The sequence below is a fragment of the Erpetoichthys calabaricus genome, chromosome 10 (genome assembly GCF_900747795.2).
Source record: "Erpetoichthys calabaricus chromosome 10, fErpCal1.3, whole genome shotgun sequence".
NCBI classification, from domain to species: Eukaryota; Metazoa; Chordata; class Cladistia; order Polypteriformes; family Polypteridae; genus Erpetoichthys; species Erpetoichthys calabaricus.
The window spans coordinates 5,362,584-5,390,078 of NC_041403.2; the positions used below are offsets into that span (position 1 = coordinate 5,362,584).

Below are 27,495 nucleotides of genomic sequence, written 5' to 3' on the forward strand. Positions count from 1 at the left end.
ATCAATATAAACATTAACATCATTATCATATGAGAATATGAAGTAATATATAAGAAGCACATTTCATATAAATATAAATTATTAAACAGTAAAATCTTCTTCTGTAATTTGCTACCGTGGCAATTTGTGTGTCTGTCCAGGATTTTAAATCACCTGTAGCTCGCAAACCGTTTCACCTATTGACTTGAAATGTGGTACACATAAAGTACGTCACGTCTACTATCCGCTTTATGGGTGATGATTGTATTACTCTTTTTATGTTTATTTTATTTTATTTTAGAATCAACTCCTATCTGCGCACAGCAGGGCAGCCGTGGGCGGATGCGTATGGTGTATTCACTCCATGTTATCGTGCATTGCGCTGTCACTGGTATTTTGATAAAAGAATTTGAACAATATATAAGAAGCATATAAATTATTAAACAGTAAAACATTAGCATTTAAGAAGTAAAGTTATATTGAGTACTACTGCAGTGCCTTCGGGTATACGTCATTTTTTCTTTGCCCATTACATGCTTAAATGTATAAATTTTTTGGTGTACCTACCCGAGAACACGCGACATATAACCGACCGTGGGAGAAGCATGGATTTTAAACACGCGTTGAGTTCATCTGCTGGTCTCCCTCGTGGAATAACTGGTAATGTTTGACTAAAATCTACAGCGAGTAAAACGACATTACCTCCTATTTTTTTTTTTACGATCTCTGAGGTCTTGCTTTTTTCGGTTCAAGGCTTCATAAGCTCTTTTATGCTCAATGTTGTACTTAATAAGTACTAATTATCCCAAACCATCATCTTTGAATGTTGCAAGACTTTCGCCTTGTATGTAGATCGGGGTAATTACATTCATTGCATTCCTAGTCTGAATCACAATCTGATTGTATGGGTGGTTACCTGGCACTGTAGGGTTGCCACCCGTCCTTTAAAATACGGAATCGTGCCGCATTTGAGAATGAAATTGCGCGTCCCGTTTTGAATCAATACTGGACGGGATTTGTCCCGTATTTTTTTTATCATTTTTTTTAAAGCAGCGTCTCATGCAAATCATCCCACACGCATTTTATGAAGATGCCTCCTTTCCTACTTTTGATTGGGTAATACTTGATGTCATCGTTAGTTTGATTGGTCTTTTTAACTGTCCAGTGAGGAGGGCGTGTCTTTTAAGTAGAGTCTGCAAAGTGTTGGCACTGAGATGTGGCGTCAGCGCCAGAGTTGAAGCCCCTAACGTTGCGGTCAGCAAGTCGGCTAACATCCGCCATGTGCCGTCTTTCAGTTGCGAGAAGCAGATCATAGAATGGTTGAAACTGTTGCCCCTAACGTTGCGCCACGGCGTGTGGTTCGTTTATACCTCGTGTCTTCTCATTAAACTTTTATCTCGCGAATATGTTATTGCAATCCGCAGCGGGAGCGTTTCTATAAACTTAATTTAAACTTACGTTTTACACGGTGCTTTGTTTCCCTTATGAACATGCTTGTATGCTTCACTCGCTCCCTTCTCAATTGTTTAATTAATTTTTTGCTCTTCGCTGTTTGCGGCTCTTCCTCCATTTCCCCCTACTTCGTTCTTTTATCTCGCGAATATGTTATTGCAATCCTTAACGGGAGCGTTTCAATAAACTGATTGAAAATAGTTTTGCATTTACCTTTTTAGTAAAAGGCGAGCTTTTAAGCCTGAGAAATCACCCCGTAAATGCACACGTTTAATTGCACATGTGTTAATATGTATGGTTACACAGTATTAAAAGACAGTGAACAAGGTCAGTTACCTTTGTTCCCGCGTTTGATAAAAGGCGAGCTTTTAAGCCTGAGAAATCACCCCGTAAATGCACACGTTTAATTGCACATGTGTTAATATGTATGCTTACACAGTATTAAAAGACAGTCAAAAATTAACGTCATTTACCTTCGTTCCCGCGTTTGACTCGTGCTGTAAATCTCTTCCTTGTTTTTAGTTCACGTGATTACGTAGGAGGCGTGATGACGCGATACGTGACTCCGCCTCCTCCATTACAGTGTATGGACAAAAAATATGTTCCAGTTATGACCATTACGCGTAGAATTTCGAAATGAAACCTGCCTAACTTTTGTAAGTAAGCTGTAAGGAATGAGCCTGCCAAATTTCAGCCTTCCACCTACACGGGAAGTTCGAGAATTAGTGATGAGTGAGTCAGTCAGTCAGTCAGTCAATCAGTCAGTCAGTCAGTCAGTCAGTCAGTGAGTCAGTGAGTCAGTGAGTCAGTGAGGGCTTTGCCTTTTATTAATATGTATAGATTAGTGTATTGTTTGTGCTTTGTACAATGCGAAAGTTTGGGCACCCCGAGATATTTGAGGTCTCAGATGACTTTTCCCAAGGTGGTGTCAGACCTTCATTAGCTCATCAGGACTATGGCTTGTTCATAGGCATCATTAAGTGATGCAAATGTCAAAGCTGTATAAATTCTTAGACCCCTCACAGCTTGTCCTAACAATCAGCAGCCATGGGCTCCCCTAAGCAGCAGCTGCTTCGTACTCTGAAAAATCAAAGAATTGAGGCTCAAACCAGGAGAAGGTGACAAGAAGATAGCAAAGCTTTTTCAGGTTGCTGCTTCCTCAGGTTGTCATGTTACTAATTAATGGAAGTTAACAGCAATGGTGGAGGTGAACTTGAGAACTGGAAGACCAAGAAAACTTTCTGAAAGAACTGCTCGTTGGACTGCTGGAAAGGAAAATAAAACCCTGGTCTGACTGCCAAAGACCTTCATGAAGATATAGCAGACTCCTGGAGTGGTGGTCCGCTGTTCTACTGTGCAGTGACACCTGAATAAATACAACCTTCATAGTCGAGTCAGCAGAAGAAAACCTTTCCTGCATCCTTGCCAAATTACCTGAAGTTTGCAAATGAACATCTAAACAAGCCTGATGCATCTTGGAAAGAAGTCCTGTGGACTGATGAAGTCCAAATAGAACTTTTTGGCCACAAAGTGCAAAGGTTCGTGGTGAGTCGAATTGCAGAAAAAGAACACATTCTCAATTATTAAGCATGGCACTGGATCGATCAGGCTTTGGGATTGTGTTGCAGCCAGAGATACGGGGTAACATGTCATGGGTAGAGGGAGGAATGGATTCTAATAAATACTAGCAAATTCAGGAAGCAAGCAACACACCATCGGTAAATAAAGTTGAAGTTAAAAAGAGGATAAGAGAATAATCTGAAACAGACCTCAAGATCTACAATGGAATACCTCAAGAGGTGCAAACTGATGGTTTATCCAAGGCCCTCATAGACGCCCAACCCTAAATATCACTTAGAATCTGTGGAGAGATCTCAAAAGAGCAGGGCATGTAAGACGGCACAAGAATCAGAAGGTTTTTGGAGGACGAATGGGGAAAAAAGACCCAAGTAGAACTGAAAGACTCATAGCCGGCTACAAAAAGCGTTCACAAGCAGTGATACTCGCGAGTGGGGGTCTTACTACAGTAAATACTGACCATTTGGGAGACCCAGACTTTTGCTTCAGGCCCTTTTCATTGTTTTTGGTATTTTTGTACTTGTGAATGATGGAAATAAATCTGTAGTGATAGTAGGGAGCAGGTTGAGGAGACCCTGGAGAGGTGGAGATATGCTCTGGAGAGGAGAGGAATGAAGGTCAGTAGGGCCACCAAGACAGAATACATGTGTGTGAATGAGAGGGAGGTCAGTAGAATGGCGAGGATGAGGGGAGTAGAATTGGCGAAGGTGGATGAGTTTAAATACTTGGGATCAACAGTACGGAGTAATGGGGAGTGTGGAAGAGAAGTGAAGAAGAGAGTGCAGGCAGGGTGGGGTTGGTGGAGAAGAGTGTCAGGAGTGATTTGTGACAGACGGGTATCAGCAATAGTGAAAGGGAAGGTCTACAGGATGGTAGTGAGACCAACTATGTTATATGGGCTGGAGACGATGGCACAGGTGACAGAGCTGGAAGTGGCAGAGTTAAAGATGCTAAGATTTGCATTGTGTGTGACGAGGATGGACAGGATTAGAAATGAGGACATTAGAGGGTCAGCTCAGGTTGGACGGTTGGGAGACAAAGTCAGAGAGGCGAGATTGTGTTGGTTTGGATATGTGCAGAGGAGAGATGCGGAGTATATTGGGAGAAGGATGTTAAGGATAGAGCTGCCAGGTAAGAGGAGAAGAGGAAGGCCTAAGAGAAGGTTTATGGATGTGGTGAGAGAGGACATGCAGGTGATGGGTAACAGAACAAGATGTAGAGGACAAGAAGATATGGAAGAAGATGATCCGCTGTGGCGACCCCTAACAGGAGCAGCCGAAAGAAAAAGAAGAAGAGTGAATGTGTCTAAAAAACTATAAGAAATTTCATGTTTGGACCATGGATATAGAGAAAAGTCAAGCAAAATGACCCCTTTTATTGGCTAACTAAAAAGATTACAATATGCAAGCTTTCGAGGCAACTCAGGCCCCTTCTTCAGGCAAGATGCTTGGACCATGAAATTTTTAAAACTGTCTTTTAGCGAGCACCTTTGGGCCAAGGGTAACCTTCATTCCAAATTACAAGTCCCAAGTCTTCATGGTTCGGGAGATTTCGTGATGAGTGAGTCAGTGGTGTTAGGCTTTTATATATATATATTGTAAAACATAGCCCGGCCACAGACAGACACGACAACGCAGTGTCCAACACACACATGTTTATTTACTGCAATTATTTACAAATAACTATTTACAGTTCACATTCCTTGGCTCCTTTGGCCGCCTCCACTCCTGTCCCTCAAGCTCTGTCCTTCTTCCACCCGACTCCGACTCGTTGATTGGAGTGAGGCGGCCCCTTTTATCTCGTCCCGGATGTGCTCCAGGTGCCTGATGATGGACTTCCAGCAGTACTCCCCTGTGTGGCGGAAGTGCTGCCCTTGCACCCTGGGCATAAACCATTCCTGGTCTGTCAGCACTTTCTGGTGTCCCGGAAGTGCTGTCCCCCAAGGATCAAGGACCGGCCAGGTACCCATGGAAAAGAAGTGCCACTCTACCGGGGCAGGGTTCCTGGCCGTCTATATATATATATATATATATATATATATATAGATTTACATGTAGACAGAAATAACAAACAAGAATCAAAAACAACCTTCCACAGATTAGGGGGGCCAGATGTTCTCGCCTAAGATAAACCCAGCCAACACAGGGCACAAGGCAGGAACCAATCCCGGGCAGGGTGCCAACCCACCGCAGGACACACACAAACACACCCACACACCAAGCACACACTAGGGCCAATTTAGAATTGCCAATCCACCTCAAGGTTATTATAGTTTTGCTTTTTAATATTAGTTTTTATTTCTATATTTTTTCTGACCTTACTTGGGAATTCAGTTTAGTTTTAGTTTTCCTTCATTGTGTATTTTTAGTTTTAGTTTAGTTTTTAGATCTATCTATCTATCTATCTATCTATCTATCTATCTATCTATCTATCTATCTATCTATCTATCTATCTATCTATCTATCTATCTATCTATCTATCTATCTATCTATCTATCTATCTATCTATCTATCTATCTATCTACCCACCCCAGCAGGTTTGGATGCAAGGCAGGAAAAATCCCTGGTTTGCAATATGTATGATATGGCTGATGTTAAGAACAAAAATGAATTGGATATTTCAACTATCTGTTTTGAGAGAGAGAGAGAAAAACATCGAAAAAAGGAGACAAATATTTTAAAATATAATTCTGCTAATGGATTACTTTCACAATATCAGGTATTTTGAGTTGTGAATATGAACTAAAAAAGAAATAAATATGGAATAAATACAAAAACCCATTAGTATGTTTATTTTTACATCACTTGTCAGACTCTCTACCTTTGTTTGTATCGCTTCGTTGTTAAATGATGCACTTTTAAAGCAAAAGTGATTAGTCAGCAACAATATGCTGATCTTATATGATGACCGTCAGTCTCTTGATCAGTGCTTTTTATTTTCAAAAACCGACAGCGCTCTCCCCTCGACTTTCTTGTATACTCAGATATAGGGATGGATATTTGAAGAGTAAACCGCAAGACAATGATTATATTTTTATATTATGTACATCAAGAAGCTATCAACAACAAATCAAATTAATAATATATTGAACAATTATTATAAAAGTAAAGTTGAATAAATCAGACTCTGCAGCTATATAAATAAAAAAAAAAACAAATCGAGTACATGTTCAGGTAAAGTACCACTTCCGGGTGATGGAGTTGGCCCAAAAGTTAATACAGATCTACAACTGTGGTGTAACAACCACATGCCGAATTTCATCCATCTATCTAGTTGCATTTTTGAGTTATCATGTTTACACACACACACAGGTGCGCACACACACACAATTCCAAAAAACAGTATTGTTGGACACTGGTTAGTCTATAACGTCAAGATTCATTAAAATATCGAGTTCGAATTTTTTCATGATTACTATACTTTCTCTATGCTTCGTATATGAGAAAGTAAAAACGATTTCTCCTGTGCGAAGTGGCAGGTGAATTGCTGTCAACAAAAAGCAGACACCTGAGAAATAAACTGGAACGTTACTCACTCGTGATTTTTCTGTCCATATGTTAAACCTTTTTTTTGAGCAGCACATTCTGATTTCAGCCATTTGAATTACATCTTGATATACAACAAGCACAAAGAAAGGCGGGACGGAAATCATTTTCTATTTCTCACGCACTTATTTCTTTATCCACCCGCACTCAGCTTGCTCTGTCACCGCAAATGCTGTGTGAACAGCCGCCCTCTGTTCACTGGATTAATATATATGGGTGGCTCGTGGTGGATGACTTTCTGTTTTAGAGAAAACTTACAAGGGTTAAAGAATAATGGCAAGAATATTCATTCAAAAACGAAAACTAAAAACATTTTAGTCAATTATTATTTTATTTCAGTTAGTCTTTCCAGTTACTTTAATAGCTTTGTTTAGTTTTAGTTTTTCATTTCGGTTTTGTTAATTATTTTATTTCAGTTTACAAAAATGTTTTTTTAATTATAGTTTCAGTTTTGATTTTAGTCAACTATAATAACCTTGATCCACCTAACCTGCATGTCTTTGGACTGTGGGAGGAAACCGGAGACACGGGGAGAACATGCAAACTCCACGCAGGGAGGACCCAGGAAGCGAACCCAGGTCTCCTAACTGCGAGGCAGCAGCGCTACCCACTGCGCCACCGTGCTGCTCTAAGATAAACCGGTTTCCCCAAATCGGTTTACTGCCCTTACAGTTCCTGAGCAAGATGCAAAGTGGAAGCCTCATGGAGTACGCTGGCAGCCGAGCCGACAAACAAGACAGTTCTGTCCTACCAGTCCCAAGGAGTCGATTGCCCCGGAAAAACCAAAAAAGTCTGTCTTTGGAGACACGTCTCCCTCGTATCGCCGAGAGAGGAAAAAAAACTTCTTCCAGTAGGTGTATTCTCGGTGTTGCTTCTCCTTGCTCTACCGCATGATGTCTCTCTCTCCCCCTTCTTTTCCAGTTAAAAGTCTTCAGCACCAATCGTCCTGTCCATGTTGTGACCTCCCCCCGTAAAGGTGTATTATCAGTAACCTATTTCTTGAAGTGCACCCTAAGGAGCTGCAAACTGACAACGGGACAACAGCAGCATGCGGCACCCGCTACACCCTTATTAATCAGTGAAGCTGCCCTGGACTCACATCACGACACATCTCAGTTCGTGGTGAACTGCTGGTGGTCAGCTGCTAACCCTCAACATCTGGCTCAGAAGTGGTCTCCTTACAGTGTGAGTTCATAGGACAGCTCCATTAGTCCAGCGCCAAGTGTTGTGGGTTTGCGAATGACCACCAGCAGTTCACCACAATGCCAGTATTCATGGTGTGAGTCCATAGTAATTGAACTGGCAATGAGGATGGGATTGGGACATTCTGTTATGACCTATGCAATTAAAAGTCGAACTCTGGATAGGGTCACCTAAGACCACACCACGACAATAGAAGCTCATATGTGATTGTTTGATTTCTCAAATTCAATTTTCCACTGATTCAGATCTAATACGACTCCATCCCAAATTTGCAGAATCCATAAAAATGAATTCCTCAGACAGATGCGACCTCATAGACGACTACGAATCCCAGTTACACACCGACGGCTCACTTTCAACTGTTTACAGGGCAGGAGGACTGGGAATTCATCGGCTCAGGATGGCAGGTGTTCAGATTTGCTTTGAGTGGAATCAGCGCTGCCAGATCCGTACACAGAGCTGTCACAAACACACACAAGGGAGCAGCCGGGGACTGGTGGGAACAACACGTGGAAGGGTCCGATGAAAAACAGCAGTTTGACAGGTTAACGATGTCTAGGGGGCATCTGATAATGGCAACATCTGCATGCAAGACTCGGCAATGTGCACGCTTGGAAGACTGTCACATTCCTCGGGACTGGATTGGCAGGCTTGTTTTGGTGTTTTGGATGTCACGTGTCTGTGTAAAGATTCAGTCCGTGTCACATGAATGAACAAAAAAGACTTTTTAGTGGTTAACGATAAAGTAGCATTGTATTTAAACCCATGAGCTCAACAGATGACTTACAGTGGCGGTGACAGTACAATCATACAATAAATCGCATAAAGTATAAATATCATGTCCCTGAAATAAACTGACCAACCTAATATAATCACAATATTTATCTTTAAACATTTATGTTGTATATCCCTGGGAAGAAAGACAGGCATCCTCACAGGGATAAAAGAAGGATTCATACCCAGCCAGAAAGCCATAATGGATGTACTGGGTGAACAGGCTTGCCAGGAGCAGTTTATTCCCCAACACAACAGGTGGCAGTGTTCCTCAAGCCTGGACCGAATTAAGACACCCGCAGGGTGGTATGGCAGTTGGGAGTCTGGAAATGCAGCCCTGTCAGGGTCTTTGGAGACCGCCAGAGGGCGCTGCCATAGAATGATGGCTCTGGTTGCCACACAACTTGGACAGGAGACTGGCAGCAGTTCCCGCTGCCTCACTTAAGTCAAGACAGAGTCGGGAGGCAGTGGGCAATGCTCTCTTGGAGGAGGAAGAATTGTGAATGGTGTTAACTGGTGTCTGTCACAACACACCAGCAACTGCAGGTGTGCTGCTTATAGTCGGGACCGACCGGGACCCTAATTGAAAAAGAAAAAAAGAAAAGAAAAGCTATACAAAGATGCCAAGATGTTAAAACTAAAGAAGTTGCAGTTTATCACATACAGTGCATCCGGAAAGTATTCACAGAGCTTCATCACTTTTTCCACATTTTGTTATCTTACAGCCTTATTTCAAAATGGATTAAATTCATTTTTTTCCTCAGAATTCTACACACAACACCCCATAAAGACAACATGAAAAAAGTTTACTTGAGGTTTTTGCAAATTTATTAAAAATAAAAAAACTGAGAAAGCACATGTACATAAGTATTCACAGCCTTTGCCATGAAGCTCCAAATTGAGCTCCGGTGCCTCCTGTTTCTCCTGATCATCCTTGAGATGTTTCTGCAGCTTCATTGGAGTCCACCTGTGGTAAATTCAGTTGATTGGACATGATTTGGAAAGGCACACACCTGTCTATAGAAGGTCCCACAGTTGACAGTTCATGTCAGAGCACAAACCAAGCATGAAGTCAAAGGAATTGTCTGTAGACCTCTGAGACAGGATTGTCTCGAGGCACAAATCTGGGGAAGGTTACAGAAAAATTTCTGCTGCTTTGAAGGTCCCAATGAGCACAGTGGCCTCCATCATCCGTAAGTGGAAGAAGTTCGAAACCACCAGGACTCTTCCTAGAGCTGGCCGGCCATCTAAACTGAGCAATCGGGGGAGAAGGGTCTTAGTCAGGGAGGTGACCAAGAACCCGATGGTCACTCTGTCAGAGCTCCAGAGGTCATCTGTGGAGAGAGGAGAACCTTCCAGAAGGACAACCATCTCTGCAGCAATCCACCAATCAGGCCTGTATGGTAGAGTGGCCAGACGGAAGCCACCCCTTAGTAAAAGGCACATGGCAGCCCGCCTGGAGTTTCCCAAAAGGCACCTGAAGGACTCTCAGACCTTGAGAAAGAAAATTCTCTGGTCTGATGAGACAAAGATTGAACTCTTTGGTGTGAATGCCAGGCGTCACATTTGGAGGAAACCTGGCACCATCCCTACAGTGAAGCATGGTGGTGGCAGCATCATGCTGTGGGGATGTTTTTCAGCGGCAGGAATTGGGAGACTAGTCAGGATAAAGGGAAAGATGACTGCAGCAATGTACAGAGACATCCTGGATGAAAACCTGCTCCAGAGTGCTCTTCACCTCAGACTGGGGTGACGGTTCATCTTTCAGCAGGACAACGACCCTAAGCACACAGCCAAGATATCAAAGGAGTGGCTTCAGGACAACTCTGTGAATGTCCTTGAGTGGCCCAGCCAGAGCCCAGACTTGAATCTGATTGAACATCTCTGGAGAGATCTTAAAATGGCTGTGCACCGACACTTCCCATCCAACCTGATGGAGCTTGAGAGGTGCTGCAAAGAGGAATGGGCCAAACTGGCCAAGGATAGGTGTGCCAAGCTTGTGGCATCATATTCAAAAAGACTTGAGGCTGTAATTGCTGGCAAAGGGGCATCAACAAAGTATTGAGCAAAGGCTGTGAATACTTATGGACATGGGATTTCTTGGTTTTTCTATTTTTAATAAATTTTCAATAACCTCAAGTAAACTTTTTTCACGTTGTCATTATGGGGTGTTGTGTGCAGAATTCTGAGGAAAAAAATGAATTTAATCCATTTTGGAATAAGGCTGTAACATAACAAAATGTGGAAAAAGTGATGCGCTGTGAATACTTTCCGGATGCACTGTACAATCCTTTTCTATCGCTCTTAGGGGTGTGGACGCTAGAGGCGCTGTTGCCCCGCTAAACCCACCAGACAGACGTCCAAGACACACTTATAAAAGCACTAAGAAGAATTTAATAATAGTTCTCTTCCAATACAGTGCACAAAGCACCACACACTCCACAATTCTTCAATAATCACAATACAATAAACAATCCTCCACTCCCAGCAGCTGAGTCACCAAACCTCCCAACTCCAGCTCTCCTTGCTGGGTTTTGACCAGTCCTTTAAATAGTCCATGACCTGGACTTCTTCCTTCTCTGGGGTCAAACGCCACATCATCCTTCAAGTAGTGTAGTGGTTATCACATTCACCTAACACGCGAAAGGTCCCCGGTTCGAGACCGGGTGGAAAGAAAGCACTGTGGAAGATTGTGGGTTCGCTTTCTGGTTCCTCCATGTGTGGATAGCGCTGTGAGTACTGAGAAAAGCGCTATATAAATATAATGAATTATTATTATTAAGTAGCCTGGAAGTACTGCATGCTTCCGTCCTCGTGACTCCAAAGTACTTCCGGGTTGTCGTAACAGTAGGATTCCCCAGGTTCTTTGTGAGCTCCCCTGGTGGCACCCATCAGGGCTGAGGAAACGGACTCCATGTCCCAGGATGCTTTGAGGGAATCCGGGGAACCGTTGCCATAAAGGGGAGCTGCCACCTAGCGTCCCGGGGGATGCAGTGCTCTAAAAAGCCTGCTCTTTCTCCTGCTTTCTGTTTAGGGATGTCCCGGCCAGACTGACACGCCGGCCGTCCCTCACAGGGGGAAATCGTATATACATTGAAAAAAAGAAGAGAAAAATAAAAAATGAAAAATATAAAGGACAAAAAAAATTATATGTATATATATATATATATATATATATATATATATATATATATATATATATATATATATATATATATATATATAGGCTCTGTTGCAGCCTAACTTCTAAGCAAAACCAATAAGACTCCCTTACAGGGGTCATCACTGGCTTACTGGGGTTGTCATTTTTTGACGTACTGTATACCCAGAGCCCGCCAGCCACTGAGCCACACAATCTCTCTCTACTGTGCTCTCAGCTTTTTAACACTCTCAACTACCACTTCTCTAGCAGCAAGTGAGTGGGTCCAGGGATGGACTGGTATGCCATCTGAGATTCCTGGTTTCTGTGTTGTGCCCAGTGCTGCCAGGATGGGCTCCACCCCCTTTTGACGTTATTTTAGTGTTGGGGTGGCATGTTGGCACGGTGGTTAGCCCAGCTGCCTCACTGCTCCAGCATTCTTGATTCAAATGCCAGCCCAGTTGTTGCCTGCATGGGGTCTGCATGGACTTTTTACTTCCATGCCCAAGACATCAGCTAATGTTTGAGGGTCCTGTGAGTGACTTGGTCTGATTCCTACCTTCTGCTTGATGCTGCCACTTGATGCCCACCTGGATTAGATGGGTTTCAGAATGTGTAGTTTTGTGTTTAATTTTTATGCCCACACTTTTTACTCTGTGAGCCCCAGGTGGTACCCAGAGGGTCTTCTGTGGGTGCTGCCGCTGTGTGTGACTGTTTCCACCCCTCCTCCTGTCTATTCAGCCTTAAAAAGCCTAAAACCAGCCCACCTAATGATACTGTGGGGGGATACAATCACTTTATCCAAATCCCAACAGTAACAAAAACAAAATCAAAACTGATATTAGCACCCTTGACCGATACTTTTATTATATTAACAACCCTCAAATCACAAGACATCAACAATAAACCCAAACTTTCCCATCAAAACAATCCTGACACTCACGGCACAACCCTAATACTCTGATCTTCTACCTACCCACACGGTCCTGTGTTACAGTACGGACAGTGCGCCACGTTTAAAACCGACGATGGCTCTGCGTGCGCCTGTCCCCAGGTGAACACAATGGAAAAAAAAAACCAGAACGAGCCCCCCGTGACAGCACAAAGCCCTCCGTGACGGTATGTTTAATTAAACCCTTCGTTCTTCTTTTCTTATAATCCTCTCCTAGCAAAACAGGTAAATGCGCGTCCCCAAAGCGTACACTGCCTTCTATTACCACCATATCCACGGCACCGGGAGGCTCGTTACCCGCATCTCCCTGAGACTCACGGACTTCACTGTGTCACTTTTGTAGAATGAAATTCTTGATTTGAATTGCATTGGGTGTTGCTGTGTCTGTGGGTAGGGGCTCAGTGGCACCCCCTTGTGTATACAATGTGTAATTCTTTGCCAATGTATACAAAGAAAGCAATATCACCATCCCATCAATGCAAATCTTCAGAGCAAACGTGAAGAGTGGAAGAGTCAAGTCAGAGGTGAGGGGAAGAGCAGGGGATGATATCTCCATCCATCCATCTTCTTCTGCTTATCCGAGGTCGGGTCGCGGGGGCAGCAGCTTGAGCAGAGATGCCCAGACTTCCCTCTCCCCGGCCACTTCTTCTAGCTCTTCCGGGGGAATCCCAAGGTGTTCCCAGGCCAGCCGGGAGACATAGTCCCTCCAGCGTGTCCTGGGTCTTCCCCGGGGCCTCCTCCCGGTTGGACGTGCCTGGAACACCTCACCAGGGAGGCGTCCAGAAGGCATCCTGATCAGATGCCCGAGCCACCTCACCTGACTCCTCTCGATGCGGAGGAGCAGCGGCTCTACTCTGAGCCCCTCCTGGATGACTGAGCTTCTCACCCTATCTTTAAGGGGAAGCCCAGACACCCTGCAGAGGAAACTCATTTCAGCCGCTTGTATTCGCGATCTCGTTCTTTCGGTCACTACCCATAGCTCATGACCATAGGTGAGGGTAGGAACATAGATCGACTGGTAAATTGAGAGCTTTGCCTTGCGGCTCAGCTCCTTTTTCACCACGACAGACCGATGCAGAGCCCTCATCACTGTGGACGCCGCACCGATCCGCCTGTCGATCTCCTGCTCCATTCTTCCCTCACTCGTGAACAAGACCCCGAGATACTTGAACTCCTCCACTTGGGGCAGGATCTCGCTACCAACCCTGAGAGGGCACTCCACCCTTTCCGGCTGAGGACCATGGTCTTGGATTTGGAGGTGCTGATTCCCATCTCAGCCGCTTCACACTCAGCTGCGAACCGATCCAGAGAGAGCTGAAGATCACGGCCTGATGAAGCAAACAGGACAACATCATCTGCAAAAAGCAGTGACTCAATCCTGAGTCCACCAAACCGGACCCCCTCAACGCCCTGGCTGCGCCTAGAAATTCTGTCCATAAAAGTTATGAACAGAATCGGTGACAAAGGGCAGCCCTGGCGGAGTCCAACTCTCACTGGGAACGGGTTCGACTTACTGCCGGCAATGCGGACCAAGCTCTGGCACCGATCGTACAGTGACTGAACAGCCCTAATCAGGGGGGCCGGTACCCCATACTCTCGGAGTACCCCCCACAGGATTCCCCGAGGGACATAGTCGAACTCTTTTTCCAAGTCCACAAAACACATGTAGACTGGTTGGGCGAACTCCCATGCACCCTCCAGGACCCTGCTAATGGTGTAGAGCTGGTCCACTGTTCTGCGACCAGGACAAAAACCACTTCTACCTACCCACACGGTCTTGCGTTACAGTACGGATAGTGCACCACATTTAAAACTGACGATGGCTCTGCGATATGATATCTGATATGATATGATAGGGGATGATATCTGAGGAGCGTCAATGCAAGTTTGACTGGAAGCCCATTTGGGAGATGCTAATATAGTGAACTGAATCATTATTAGCAAAGCAGTGAGAGCCTGGTGTTGATCGTTTTATTGTATGTTGTGATGTCCGTGTTTCCTCTGCCACACATGTTTGAGCATTATTGCTGTTATTATTATTGAGGAATTATTATCTACATTGTAGTTTATGAATTTTGGTCTCCCTCCATCTCACCTCCTACACTCCAGAATGATGCCATTGGAGGACCATCAACATGAAGGTTGCAGGAAGAAGCCTTTTATTTATTTAGATTATGGACAGGCTCTCCAAATGACCATGAACAGATGATAACAGATTTGTGGAACACCAGTGGGTTCCTGATTGAAATGGACTCTTGCTGCATATAATCACACCTCTTCAGTTCAGGTGTTCTTGATCGGTGAGTGTCCTGCTAGGTAGCCTACCATATCCTAAGGATTTCCATTTTCTATACATAATTGGACAATTTTTAAAGCCTCAAGAACTGACTTCATATGCAAAGAAACCTTCCCAGGATGAAACGGTTCTTTGTCGAGCAACGGTTCTAGAAGGAACCAAACTTCCCAGTAAAGTGCCAACTAAGAACCAGTCCTTGGAAGAGTGTACCCAGTGCTTGAAGTGGAAAGCAACAGAAGTGGTGGCACTCCAAGTGTTTTGGGTTCTTCAGCTAAAGACATTTTCAGAAGGATAGATTTTGAGCAATTAACAGTTGGGGGCATTAGGTGGAGTCCCAGAGGGTACATAATGCTTGGTGGCCCATAGTGGTAGGGCTCCATTACTAACTTTGCTCTCCTCTGTTAGTGACAGACAATGTGATACCACTCTGTCTTCAAGGGGTACTCCGTCTCTTGATCACGCTAAATTAAAGTACAGCCGTCTGTCTTCAAGGGGGACAACCTCCCCTAGACTGCACGGACCTTTAAGCGAGACCCCACCTCTTGATTGTGGTTGATAACCCTCTTTTTTCAAAGGGGATGGTCGCCAGTTCCCGGCTGACTGAGGCACATTGCTACCAGCTCAGTACTGCATACCCACTTTAAAACGGCCTGTTATGACCCTGCTTGTAAATATAAAACTTTCCTTTTGCGAAATATCTTTTGTTTAAAGTCTTGGGGGTGGGACATTGGTGGGTTGTTTGCCCCCCTAGCTTCCATTACCAAGAGACAGCCACCTATTAAAGGAATAACTGCACTGATGTTGTGAGGACTGCTGGAAGTTGCTGGCTGACTTGAAACACTGGCAGTACGTGTGGAAATACTCCAAAGCAAACATGCAGGACATGAAACCTCCGGGCCACCTCAAGTACAACCCACACCCAATATTTAAGACGAGTCGTCACGAGGCCTCCAAAGAAATGGTGCCAAAGTGGTTTCCAAAAGAACCGCCGACAGGAAGGTTCCAGAAATTACCTTTACTGATTTAGATCACTAACAGGCACCATGAAGTAAATAATAAAGACGAGACGGTAACAGCTTTGTGAAATGGGGTCCTGATTCTTAAAGCACTCCCACCGCATTATAATTACAAGGAATAAGTGCAGATTTTCTTAGTCTAGGATTTCTGTTTTGTCCACATATTAAGGAACCTTTCCAAAGCTCAAAAAACCAACTTCATATACAAAGAATCCTTCAGAGAATGAAATGGTTCCTTGTCAAGCAAGGTTTCTCTGAGGAACTATACAACCCAGTACGATGCCATTACCAAACCAGTGATTTTAAAGAGCATGCAGGGACCAAAAAGAGCGAAGACTCAGAATTTCAAAATCTTATTAAAAGGATAAGTGTGTCTGTGTGTCATTCCAACAGATGGCACATCACACAGATTTTTAGTAATATAATGCGTCACATTTATCATTCCAACAGATGGCGCATCATCAACACTTCTTTTAAGGAAATGCCTTGAAATTATCATTCCAACAGATGGCATATCACAAACATTTTTAGTAATAAAATGCATCACACATTTGTCATTCCAACAGAAGGTGCACCACAAAAACACTTTTAGTAATAAAATTCCTTGCATTTGTCATTCTAACGGATGGTGCATCACCAACACTTTTTGTAATAAAATGCCTTGCATTTGTCATTCCCACATATGGCACATCACAAACATTTTTAGTAATAAAATGCATCACACATTTGTCATTCCAACAGAAGGAGTACCACAAAAATAATTTTAGTAATAAAATACCTTGCATTTGTCATTCTAACGGATGGTGCATCACCAACACTTTTAGTAATAAAATGTTTTGCATTTGTCATTCCAACATATGGCACATCACAAACATTTTCAGTAATATAATAAATCACATTTGTCATTCCAACAGAAGGCGCAGCACAAAAATACTTTTTCATTCCAACAGAAGGTGCACCGAAAAAACATTTTTAATAATAAGATGCCTTGCATTTGTCACTCTAACAGATGGTGCATCACCAACACTTTTTGTAATAAAATGCCTTGTATTTGTCATTCCAACAGATGGCACATCACAAGCATTTTTAGTAATTTAACGCATCACATTTTTCATTCCAACAGAAGGCGCACCACAAAAAAACCTTTAGTAATAAAATATCTTGAATTTGTCATTCTAACAGATGGTGCATCACCTATACTTTTTGTAATAAAATGCTTTGCATGTGTTATTCCAACAGATGGGGCATCAAAAACACTTTTTGTAATAAAATGCCTTGTATTTGTCATTCCAACAGATGGCACATCACAAGCATTTTTAGTAATATAACGCATCACATTTTTCATTCCAACAGAAGGCGCACCACAAAAACACATTTAGTAATAAAATGCTTTGCATTTTTCATTCCAACAGAGGACGCACCACAAAAACACTTTTAGTAATAAAATGCCTTGCATTTGTCATTTCAACAGATGGCACATCACAAACATTTTCAGTAGTGAAATGCCTTGCATTTGTCATTCCAACAGATGGCACACCACAAACATCTTTAGTAATAAAAAGCCTCGCATTTGTCAGATTTACATTTTTTTTTTTTTTTTTTACATTTATTTGCTTGGAAGACGCTTTTAACCAAAGCGACTTACAAAAGAGGGAAACATAATTCAGTAACATTAGGCAAGGGCCTGCTTGTTCATCAAGTGTAGTAGGACAAGTAAAATGCCTTGCATTTGTTTAACCAACAGGTGGCGCATTACAAACATTAACACTGCTTTCACAAATCCCATACTACACGGCACATAACAGAGACATATATATATTGCATGGTACGCTGCAAACGTTGACACTTTGTTCATTACTTAGATTTCAACCTGTCTTAGATGAGTAGTACAGCTAATTTTTTCTGAGACAGATGTTGTTTTCAGTTCAGCTTTTTGAGTATTTTGTGAATGACAGACGAAGGGTCTTTTTAATGGAGTCCCTTTTTCTTTACAGTGTCAAAAGCTGACTGTTTGGTGAAGTGTTGACTGTTAACTGCCCCCATGTGCGGGTGCGTGGATGATTGGGTTCCTGAGGTGGACTGGCACTCCGTCCAGAACTGGGTCCTGTCATGGCAACCCCTGAATTGAATTAATTGCTGTGCCCTACCGCCCACCCTAATTTCTACTTAGTGTATCAGAAACATTCCTTAGCGTACCCAGTATGCTTGATGTTTCGCAGGACAACACCCCTCACAGCCCCTTAATCCCCCAACTGTTCAACCAAATGTTATTGTATCTTATGCTGCCCAACCCCCACCCCTTTATCCAAATGTTAGTAAATTGCAATAAACAGAGTAGAGCCAGTAATTTGGTTCTACTCTACTTCAAGCACTGATTAATTGAATTTGTGAATGTTAGTTTGGAACGCTAACTCTGGTTCTGGGAACAATGAAAACAGGACAACATGAAGCTACGCATCAGTTATTCATTAAGTGTTCGCTCCTCAGGGTTTGCCCACAAGAGCACATCCGCTCACTTTAACTGCTTCATAGTGAAAGACACATCCGGGATATTTTGCCTGTACTAAGTTTTAACCAGGGTGGCTCAGCGGTAGCATTGCTGCCTCGCGATAAGGAGGCCAAGGTTTGCAAACTCGGGGTGTTTCCAGCATGTGGTGTTTGCATGTTCTCCCCGTATCTGCCTCTGGGTTTTCTCCCACAGACTTGCAGGTTATGTGGAATGACGACGCTAAATCGGCCCTCCTGCGTGTGTGAGCGTCCGTGTGTTCACCCGGTGATGGACTGGCGTCCTGTCCAGGTGTTACTCCTGCCTTTTGTCTTTATGCCTGCTGGGATAGGCTCCCTGACCCTGCTCGTGCACTGGATTTTCAACCTACTATCCCCATCCTTTCCCTTAACTGTGTCCTTAAACGAGTTCGGGGGCTGGTCGTCAATGAACTGGATAAATGGGTTCGTAACGGACTGGGGAGACTCCAGAAAACGTAAAACCGAGATGTTTAGTCTTGTACTTTGCGGCAACCCTTCGTCGTTTGAATGGCTAGTATTTTTAACTTTTTAAATTTTCATTCGCAGCCCAAACCCCATCTGTTAGCGGGTTCGGGTGTAGCTCATAAACGGGATCGGCAAATGGCCCGAGGCGCCCCTTATAAAACGTAAAGCTGAAACGCTTCTGTGGCTTTTGGACTCGAGGTGTGAATCGCTTTGCGCACACAGAGCTTCACCTCAAGCAAGTATTATAACCCAATTCAGATGTAATTGAACCCCCAAAATGAATATTTTAGGAACATAAGAAAACATTTAGTCGAGAGCAGGCTCTTTAAGTCCTGTCTACTCTAATTCAGTTAGTCGGTACGGGCGTCGCTCATTCCTGAACTGGATAAACAGAGTCAGCAAATGGACCGAGTGGCCCATTCAAGGCGTAAAGCTGGGAAACGTTTGCCCCTTATAGGTTCACGGACTTGAGGTGTGAATCGCTTTGCCTGTTTACCTGCTGGCAAAGTTTCACTAAGCTGGTCGAGACCGGAGTGGGCAGCGTGCCAACCTTGCCATTGTCGCATTTGTTGTTGGTATCTTCGCAGCAATCGCTGACGTTGATATGCGACTGTCAGACTCCGCCAGCGAAAGGGTCTGCCTGTCGTTCATTAGATTGCAAAGTGGCGTTTAATTGCCAATTAATAATAATATTTATTTTTGCTATATAACTATCAAACAATATCAGTGCCATCAATTAATTTTATTAATTATTTTTTTTGGTTTACAATGTACCCTTTCTGAGGCGGGTTGATCAAGACAGGCTCAAGCAGTGGACGGGTTTCGAAAAGGGCTAACAAAAAAGCGCATGCGCGAACAAAGAGGGAACGTCGTAGCCATGCCCGGTCCTTCCTCGTTCAAACATTTCCAAAGACTTTTTAAGTGCCACCTATGCATCTTCACCTTGTCGACTTCATGTTTGTTTTTTTTCTTCCCCAAACCCGCTGTAGCTTTTTTTTTTAATCCGTTTTCCTATCTCTGCGGTGCACTCCTAAAAATAAAGGATGTCAAATAGTTCTTCAGAACGAGTCCCTATAGGAGAAACATTTTTGTTTCGAAAAAGAGCCATCCATGCCAGGTTCCTGAAAGAACATGTTTTTTTTTTTTTTTAATTTTGATCCATCATGCGAAGACATGGAAATTAATAAAGTATAATTAAATCAATTTTAAAATCCAGTTAGTTCAATGGAAAGGTGGCGCAGTGGGTAGCGCTGCTGCCCTGCAGTTAGGAGACCCGGGTTCGCTTCTTCTCGCTTGTTCTCCCCGGGTGCTCCGGTTTCCCCCCACAGTCCAAAGACATGCAGGTTAGGTACATTGGTGTGTACTTGGTGTGTGTGTGTGTGCCTTGCGGTGGGCTGGCGCCCTGCCGGGGGTTTGTTTCCTGTCTTGCGCCCTGTGTTGGCTGGGATTGGCTCCAGCAGACCCCCGTGACCCTGTAGTTAGGATATAGCGGGTTGGAAAATGGATGGATGGATAGTTCAATTAAGAGCTATACAAAATAACAGATTTGCGAAAAACACAACGGGCTCCTAATTTTAAAAGGACTCTCACGGAGTACAACAAACGGGCTAAGTTGAGCTTTTCTTGACACTTCGCATGCTGCCTGGTCTCCTAGCATACATTAAAGATTTTTTGCTTTATCCACATATTAGGAATGTCCTCAAACCCCAAAGAACCAACTTCTTAATCAAAGAAGCTTTCCCAGAATGAAATGATGATTTGTCTTGCAAGGATCCTTACACGACGAACCACACAGCCCCGCAGTTATCACCAGCATTTTTAAGAGTATGTCGTGCTTGTCCTTATCCTTTTCCAAGCTAGTTTCTAACTGTGTGCTGATGGCTTATGACGGTTTGTACAGAAAGTTCCCTCAGTTCTGGTCCCCTGCTACACCATAAGGTGTCACTTTATTAAAATATCCAGACATGTATGCGTTTGTATAATTAGGCGTGCGTTGAGGATGTCGCCGTCCTCAGAGACGTCCAGACTTCTTGTCATCTGTGCAAAATAACGCGAATAGTCGGAACAATATGACGTTGTGGTAACCTCAACACTTTAAGGCACTATATAAGAGATTAATATAATCTGTTCTGGCACTTAAAAGACGAAGCAAGCGACACTCACCTTTTTCATGTTAATATGCGGCTGTTTAGGGTCCAAGTGAAAGACATTCCCAACGAAGGGCAGTCCCGGTGGACTCGGTGGAAAGTTCTTCGGAGATCTGTTCTTGACATAATCGGTGACCAAGAGGAAGACGGCGATGAACACCAAAAGATACTGCAACTCCAGGCGCTCCCACAGCGGAGCGGGCAGCAGATGCGTAAGCGACATTGCGACTCGGAGTTTGTCGCGCGCTGTGCGCACTTGGGGCAGATTCACAGGCGAGCGCCTTGGCAGCTGAACGCCAACACACCTTACAGGAGCAACGCGATCAGCGACTGGCAGCAGGGTGCAGAACTCCACCTGGGAGAAAGGAGTCTCGTAGATGAGCACAGAAAGAGGGCGTGGGCACTTCAGGAGCTCTCAGTCGCCAAGACGACATCCCTAATCCCTCGTCAGGTCGGCCCCACCTCCGGGGCGAACATGTTGGTTTTGTTTCAACTTGAACATTCCGTTTCTTTCACGGTTCAAGCTTAAATCGCCAGTTTATCGTCATCAGGGTGGATTCTTGTCTTTCCATGCCGTATTAAATAAACCCATCCATCCATTTTCTGAACTCGCCTCTCACGCAGGAGAACTGAGATCTAATTCTTCTTTGTCCTGCTTCTTTTGTGGGCATTATAAACATAACGAGGCAATGACCTTAATATCCAGACCTTCAAAATCAATCAATCAATGCTCATTCTCAAATTTGCGTAATCCAAATACAAAATCAGATCTGCCCAGTGTGCCAGTCCTTTACAGGGCTCACACTTGCCTGCCTAGGATGCCAGTTCCTTACACAGCTAACCCCATATTTGCCTGCCAAGGCTGCCAATCCTTACAGGGCTCACACTCACACATTTATGCACGGGATGCCAGTCCAATACAGGGCTCACACTCGCCTGCCCAGGGTGCCAGTCCATCACATGGCTCACACCTACAGTCGGCTGCCAATCCATTACAAAGCTCACAACCACATTTACCTTCCCAGGGTGCCAATCCATTACAGGGCTCACACTCACACGTGTCTGCCAAGGATGCCAGTCCAATACGGGACTCACGATCACAGGTCCAGGATGCCAGTTCACTACAGGGCTGACCCCCACACTTGCCTTTCCAGGGTGCCAGTCCATCACATGGCTCACACCTACAGTCGGCTGCCTAGGATGCCAATCCATTACAAGGCTCACAACCACATTTGCCTGCCCAGGGTGCCAATCTATTACAAGGCTCACACATGTCTGCCAAGGATGCCAGTCTAACATAGGATTCACACTCAACTGCCTAGGACACCAGTTCACTACAGGGCTGACCCCCACACTCGTCTGCCCAAGGTGCCAGTCAATCACATGGCTCACACATACAGTCGACTGCCTAGGATGCCAATCCATTACAGGGCTCACACTCACACAAGACTGCCGAGGATGCCAGTCTAACATAGGACTCACACTCAACTGCCTAGGACACCAGTTCACTACAGGGATGACCCCCACACTTGTCTGCCCAGGGTGCCAGTCCATCACAGGGCTCACACCTACAGTTGGCTGCCTAGAATGCCAATCTATTACAAAGTTCACAACCCATTTGCCTGCCCAGGATGCAAGTCCATTAAAAATTTCACAATACAGTCGACTGCCCAAGGTGCCAGTCCATCACAGGGCTCACACCAACACAACCATTTTAGCTAATGCAAGTCCTAAGTACATGCATTGGGATGTGTCATCACTGATGTTCCAGGGGTTCTTCAGGTGTTGTGTCATTCAACTCTATAGACCCTCACCCAAGATGATGTCCTGCCTTGCATTCCCAGCAGCAACATCCCATTGTTCCATAGTCACCTAGTGGTTTTACCCACAGCTCTGGTCATGGCACTTATGGCCCTCCTGTTTGCAAGTCCCCATTATCCCCAGTCAATAAAATGTCATGCAAAGCTCAGACAGCCCACCTTGATCAGCTGACAAAAATGTCCACCAACCACTAATCCTGTAGTTCTCCATAAGCTCCTGGCATTTTACTTTCTTCCCCTCATTTGCCTCCTCCATATGCTCTTCCCAGTGCACCGTGATTTATGATCAACTGTTTGGTGTGATGTGGTCTTGAGACTTAAACTGCTTGCTCAGATCTACGCTTATCTGCCAATCAGAGGCTGTGGTGAGGAGACCACTCCTAGATTATGGCTGAGTTTGGGGTTTCTCTCCTGCTTTGATGAAGGATGTGACCTTCTGTGGTGACAATGGGGTGTGCTGCTGTTGATTGCAATACATACACTGATGGTGACTGCTTTCAGCACCTGGTCATGGTGCCAGTGGTTAACAGCCTTCTCCAAGTGCCCTTGGGCAGCTCATAAAGAGATGTTCCAATGACCCATACCCAGCACGATGATGGCAAGCAGCTGATCTCCCAGATATGGAGGTTCGATGAGCTTGGGACAAGGAACTGACTGTGATGGAGGTCTGTCTGTCAGATGTTCTCCCAGGTTATACTGGAGTGCTCCCTCCCACCTTGTCCATGCTCACTGCTGCTTAAGTCCCACCATCCTGCTTGCTCAAAGTTCCTCCTGAAGAAGATGGTGTCTTTTCCTTACCTTGAGCCTAGGTCGGCTCTCTTCCCTGCCACCATTCCCACTAGAGTTTTCTGCATTAAGTGGGATTCTGCCATCTCCACCAATTCTTCTTCTATCCATTTCCTATCTCTTCATACTTCTGCTCCAGCTACGTTTGAGTCAGTTCTCTATACTGAAGAGCTTCCCTTGTTCATGCAACCTTAAATTGTTCAGTAAGACCACTGAAAGGGTCCATACAGTGCTGCACTGCTTAGGCTGCTGGAGAAACCCAAACACCCCTGGGCAGAGCAGCTGATCTTCCTCTCTGAGGTCGCTATTTCACATTTTGGGGGTGAATATACGTCAACACGGCCACCCAATGCAGGAAAAGATGGCATGTTGGTCCAACCAGGCTTTGAATCTACCAGGCAGACCTGACTTACCCACCTTGGTAAGCCAGTCCTTGAGCTCCTTATTGGTCTTCTGAATGGCCGATGCAGACTATAACTAAATGACTGGCAAATTACTGCAAGAAGAACCAACACAGATTTGGGGTGAACAGGCCGAGTCCACACTAATTAGGAATTCAAAACCCAGGGTGCTGAAGTCTGGGAAGAGGAAACTCCAACCTCTGTGCCGCCATGCCACCCCATCTCTCCACACTCATTTCACGTAGTGCCTTGCACAAAGCAGACCATCACAAGGCACTTCATAAAGCAAGCGAGAATAAAACGGGGAGATCTTTGGGAAGAATTTTGAGAGCTCTAGAAAAATCACATACAGTCGTGTGAAAAAGTAAGTACACCCCAAGGAAATTGCTGACTTTTTTTTTTAACATGCGGTATTTGAACAGTAGACCTTCATGCAGACAATGCCTACAGATAAAGGTTATAAACTCAAACAAACGACACACCAAAGTCATATGGTGTATTTACTCTCAAAATCTAAATGAACAGAGATAAGGATTTGTCACCTGGGAAAAGTCAGTCCACCCCTGCCTGCACTTATCACCACTTCAAATGCATCAGATTATAATCAGGAGTTTCAGATGAGGTGACAATGATCAGGATCTCCTTAGGGAGTCTGCAGGTGGGGCCGACCATCTTATTTACATCTGGTGTTTCCTTTGTTATTGACGGGTGTGGCGTCATCATGCCAAGATGAAATCAGGCCCTCAGAAAGAAGGTTATGGACGTCTAGGAGTCTGGCAGGGGACCACCAAATGGTCTGAAACTTGACAGTCCGTGATAAGGTGAGGCTCGTTGCTCTCTCACCTCATGTTTCTCCCCTGTATTTGAACAGGAAATGCGAAAATTCAGCTATTTTGACTTAAAAAATTATCAGAATTATTGGAATCGTACAGAAAACAAATGTATAACACAGGCCAGTGGAAAATTTATTTTATGTTATCATTATTAGTCTTTTTTACTTTTTATCACCTGCTCACCCTGACTGCTGTCCCTGCTATCTATCTGCCGCAGTCAGGTGTCCCCTTGGCCTGGTCGAACCGCTCAGGTCCTCAACAGTGAGGATCACCCTTGGGTAATCACGCCACATGGCCATAGTGCCGTAACTGATTAGAATATTAGAACAATCGAGACCAGAACAGGCCATTCAGCCCATCAAAGCTCGCCAGTCCTGTTTACTTATTTCTTCCAAAAAAACATTAAGTCAAGTTTTGAAAAGTCCCCAACGTCTTACTGTCTACCACACTACTTGGTAGCTTATTCCAAGTGTCTATCGTTCTTTGTGTAAAGTAAAACTTCCTAATGTTTATGTGAAATTTACCCTTAACAAGTTTCCAGCTGTGTCCCCGTGTTCTTGATGAATTCATTTTAAAGTCACTGTCTCGATCCACTGGACTAATTCCCTTCATAATTTTAAATACTTCAGTCAGGTCACCTCTTAATCTTCTTTTTCTTAAACTGTAAAGGCTCAGCTCTTTAAATCTTTCCTCATAACTCATCCCCTGTAGCCTTGAATCAGCCTAGTTCTCTCTGGACCTTCTCTAGTGCTGCTATGTCCTTTTTGTAGCCTGGAGATCAAAACTGCACACAGTACTCCAGATGAGGCCTCACCAGTGTGTTATAAAGCTTCAGCAGAACCTCCTGTCACTTGTACTCCACACATCAAGGCGCTATATAACCTGACATTCTGTTAGCCTTCTTAATGGCTTCTGCACACTGTCAGGAAGTCGATAGCTTAGAGTCCACTATGACTCCTAAATCCTTCTCATAAGGTGGACTCTCGATTTTCCGACCGCCCATTGTGTATTCAAACCTAACATTTTTACTTCCTATGTGTAATTTTTTACATTCACTGACATTAAATTTCATCATCCACAAATCTGCCTAAGCCTGTCTGCTATCCAAGTCCTTCTGTGATGATATAACGGATTCCAAATTATCGGCTAATCCACCTATCTTGGTATCATCTGCAAACTTAACCAGCTTGTTACTTATATTCCTATCTAAATCATTTATATATATTAAAAATAGCAGCAGCCCTAGCACTGACCCCTGCTGGTCACCACTCTTAACATTGGCCAGTTCTGATGAGGTTCCTTGCACCATCAACCTCTGCTTCCTGTGTCTGATCCAATTCTGCACCCATCTGAAAACATCACCCTGAACTCCCACTTCTTTTAATTTGATGCCCAACCTCTCAGGTGGCACCTTATCAAATGCTTTCTGAAAGTCCAGATAAATAATCTCATCTGCTCCACTCTGGTCGTATCCTTTTGTTGCCTCCTCCTAGAATTCCAGCATGTTAGTAAAACACGACCTCCCTCTTCTGAACCCATGCTGACTGTTCAGAATAACTCCTGTCCTTGCCAGGTGCCATCTTATCCTTAATAATTCCTTCCATCAATTTTCCTGTGATGCACGTTAAGCTTACTGACCTACAGTTGCTTGGATCTGCCCTCTCACCCTTTTTGTATAATGGGATGATATTTGCCATTTTCCAGTCCTTCGGAATCTCTCCAGTGAGTGTGCAGTGACTTCCTAAAAATATGTGTCAAGTCATTATATCTGAACTCACTAGCCTCCTTAAGAACTCGAGGGTAAATATGATCTGGTTCTGGTGATTTGTTTGATTTCAGCTTATTTAATCTGAGCAGTACTTCTCTCTCTACAATTTCCAAATCCTTCAGTACCTCCTTAGTAGCCCCTGTTACCTCTGGGCGGTTATCCGCTTGCTCACTTGTGAACACCTCAGAAAAATGTAAATATGTAATAAAGTTTGTATATTTAGAATGCAAAAGTTCAGTCCCCCTTCCTTAAAATGTATGTTACTGTTTATAATTTAGTGAGCAGAAGATGAACTGATCACCATAAAGTTAAAGACGACACATTTCTTTTCCACATTTTATACAAGATTAGTGTATTGTTTGTGTTTTGTACAATGCGAAAGTTTGGGCTCCCCGAGATATTTGAGGTCTCAGATGAGTTTTCCCAAGGTGGTGTCAGACCTTCATTAGCTCATCAGGACTATGGCTTGTTCATAGGCATCGTTAGGCGATGCAAATGTCAAAGCTGTATAAATTCTTAGACCCCTCACAGCTTGTCCTAACAATCAGCAGCCATGGGCTCCCCTAAGCAGCAGCTGCTTCGTACTCTGAAAAATCAAAGAATTGAGGCTCACAAACCAGGAGAAGGTGACAAGAAAATAGCAAAGCTTTTTCAGGTTGCTGTTTCCTCAGGTTGTCATGTTACTAATTAATGGAAGTTAACAGCAATGGTGGAGGTGAAATTGAGAACTGGAAGACCAAGTTGCTTCCTGTGTCTGAGGCAATTTTGCACCCATCTAAAAACATCACCCTGAACTCCCACTTCTTTTAATTTGA

General features: G+C 44.0%; 1 protein-coding gene across 1 annotated transcript in view; it reads right to left on the reverse strand.

The window, feature by feature from the left end:
• Positions 1 to 21,472, reverse strand: part of LOC114658738 (cytochrome P450 2J4-like) — a 64,157-nt gene extending 42,685 nt beyond the window's left edge. Inside the window, exon 1 of the mRNA XM_028810786.2 lies at positions 21,089 to 21,472. Within this exon, the coding sequence (XP_028666619.1) occupies positions 21,089 to 21,295 (207 nt within the window). The 5' untranslated portion in view covers positions 21,296 to 21,472. The remainder of the gene's footprint in view (positions 1 to 21,088) is intronic.
• Positions 21,473 to 27,495: the final 6,023 nt, after the last annotated feature.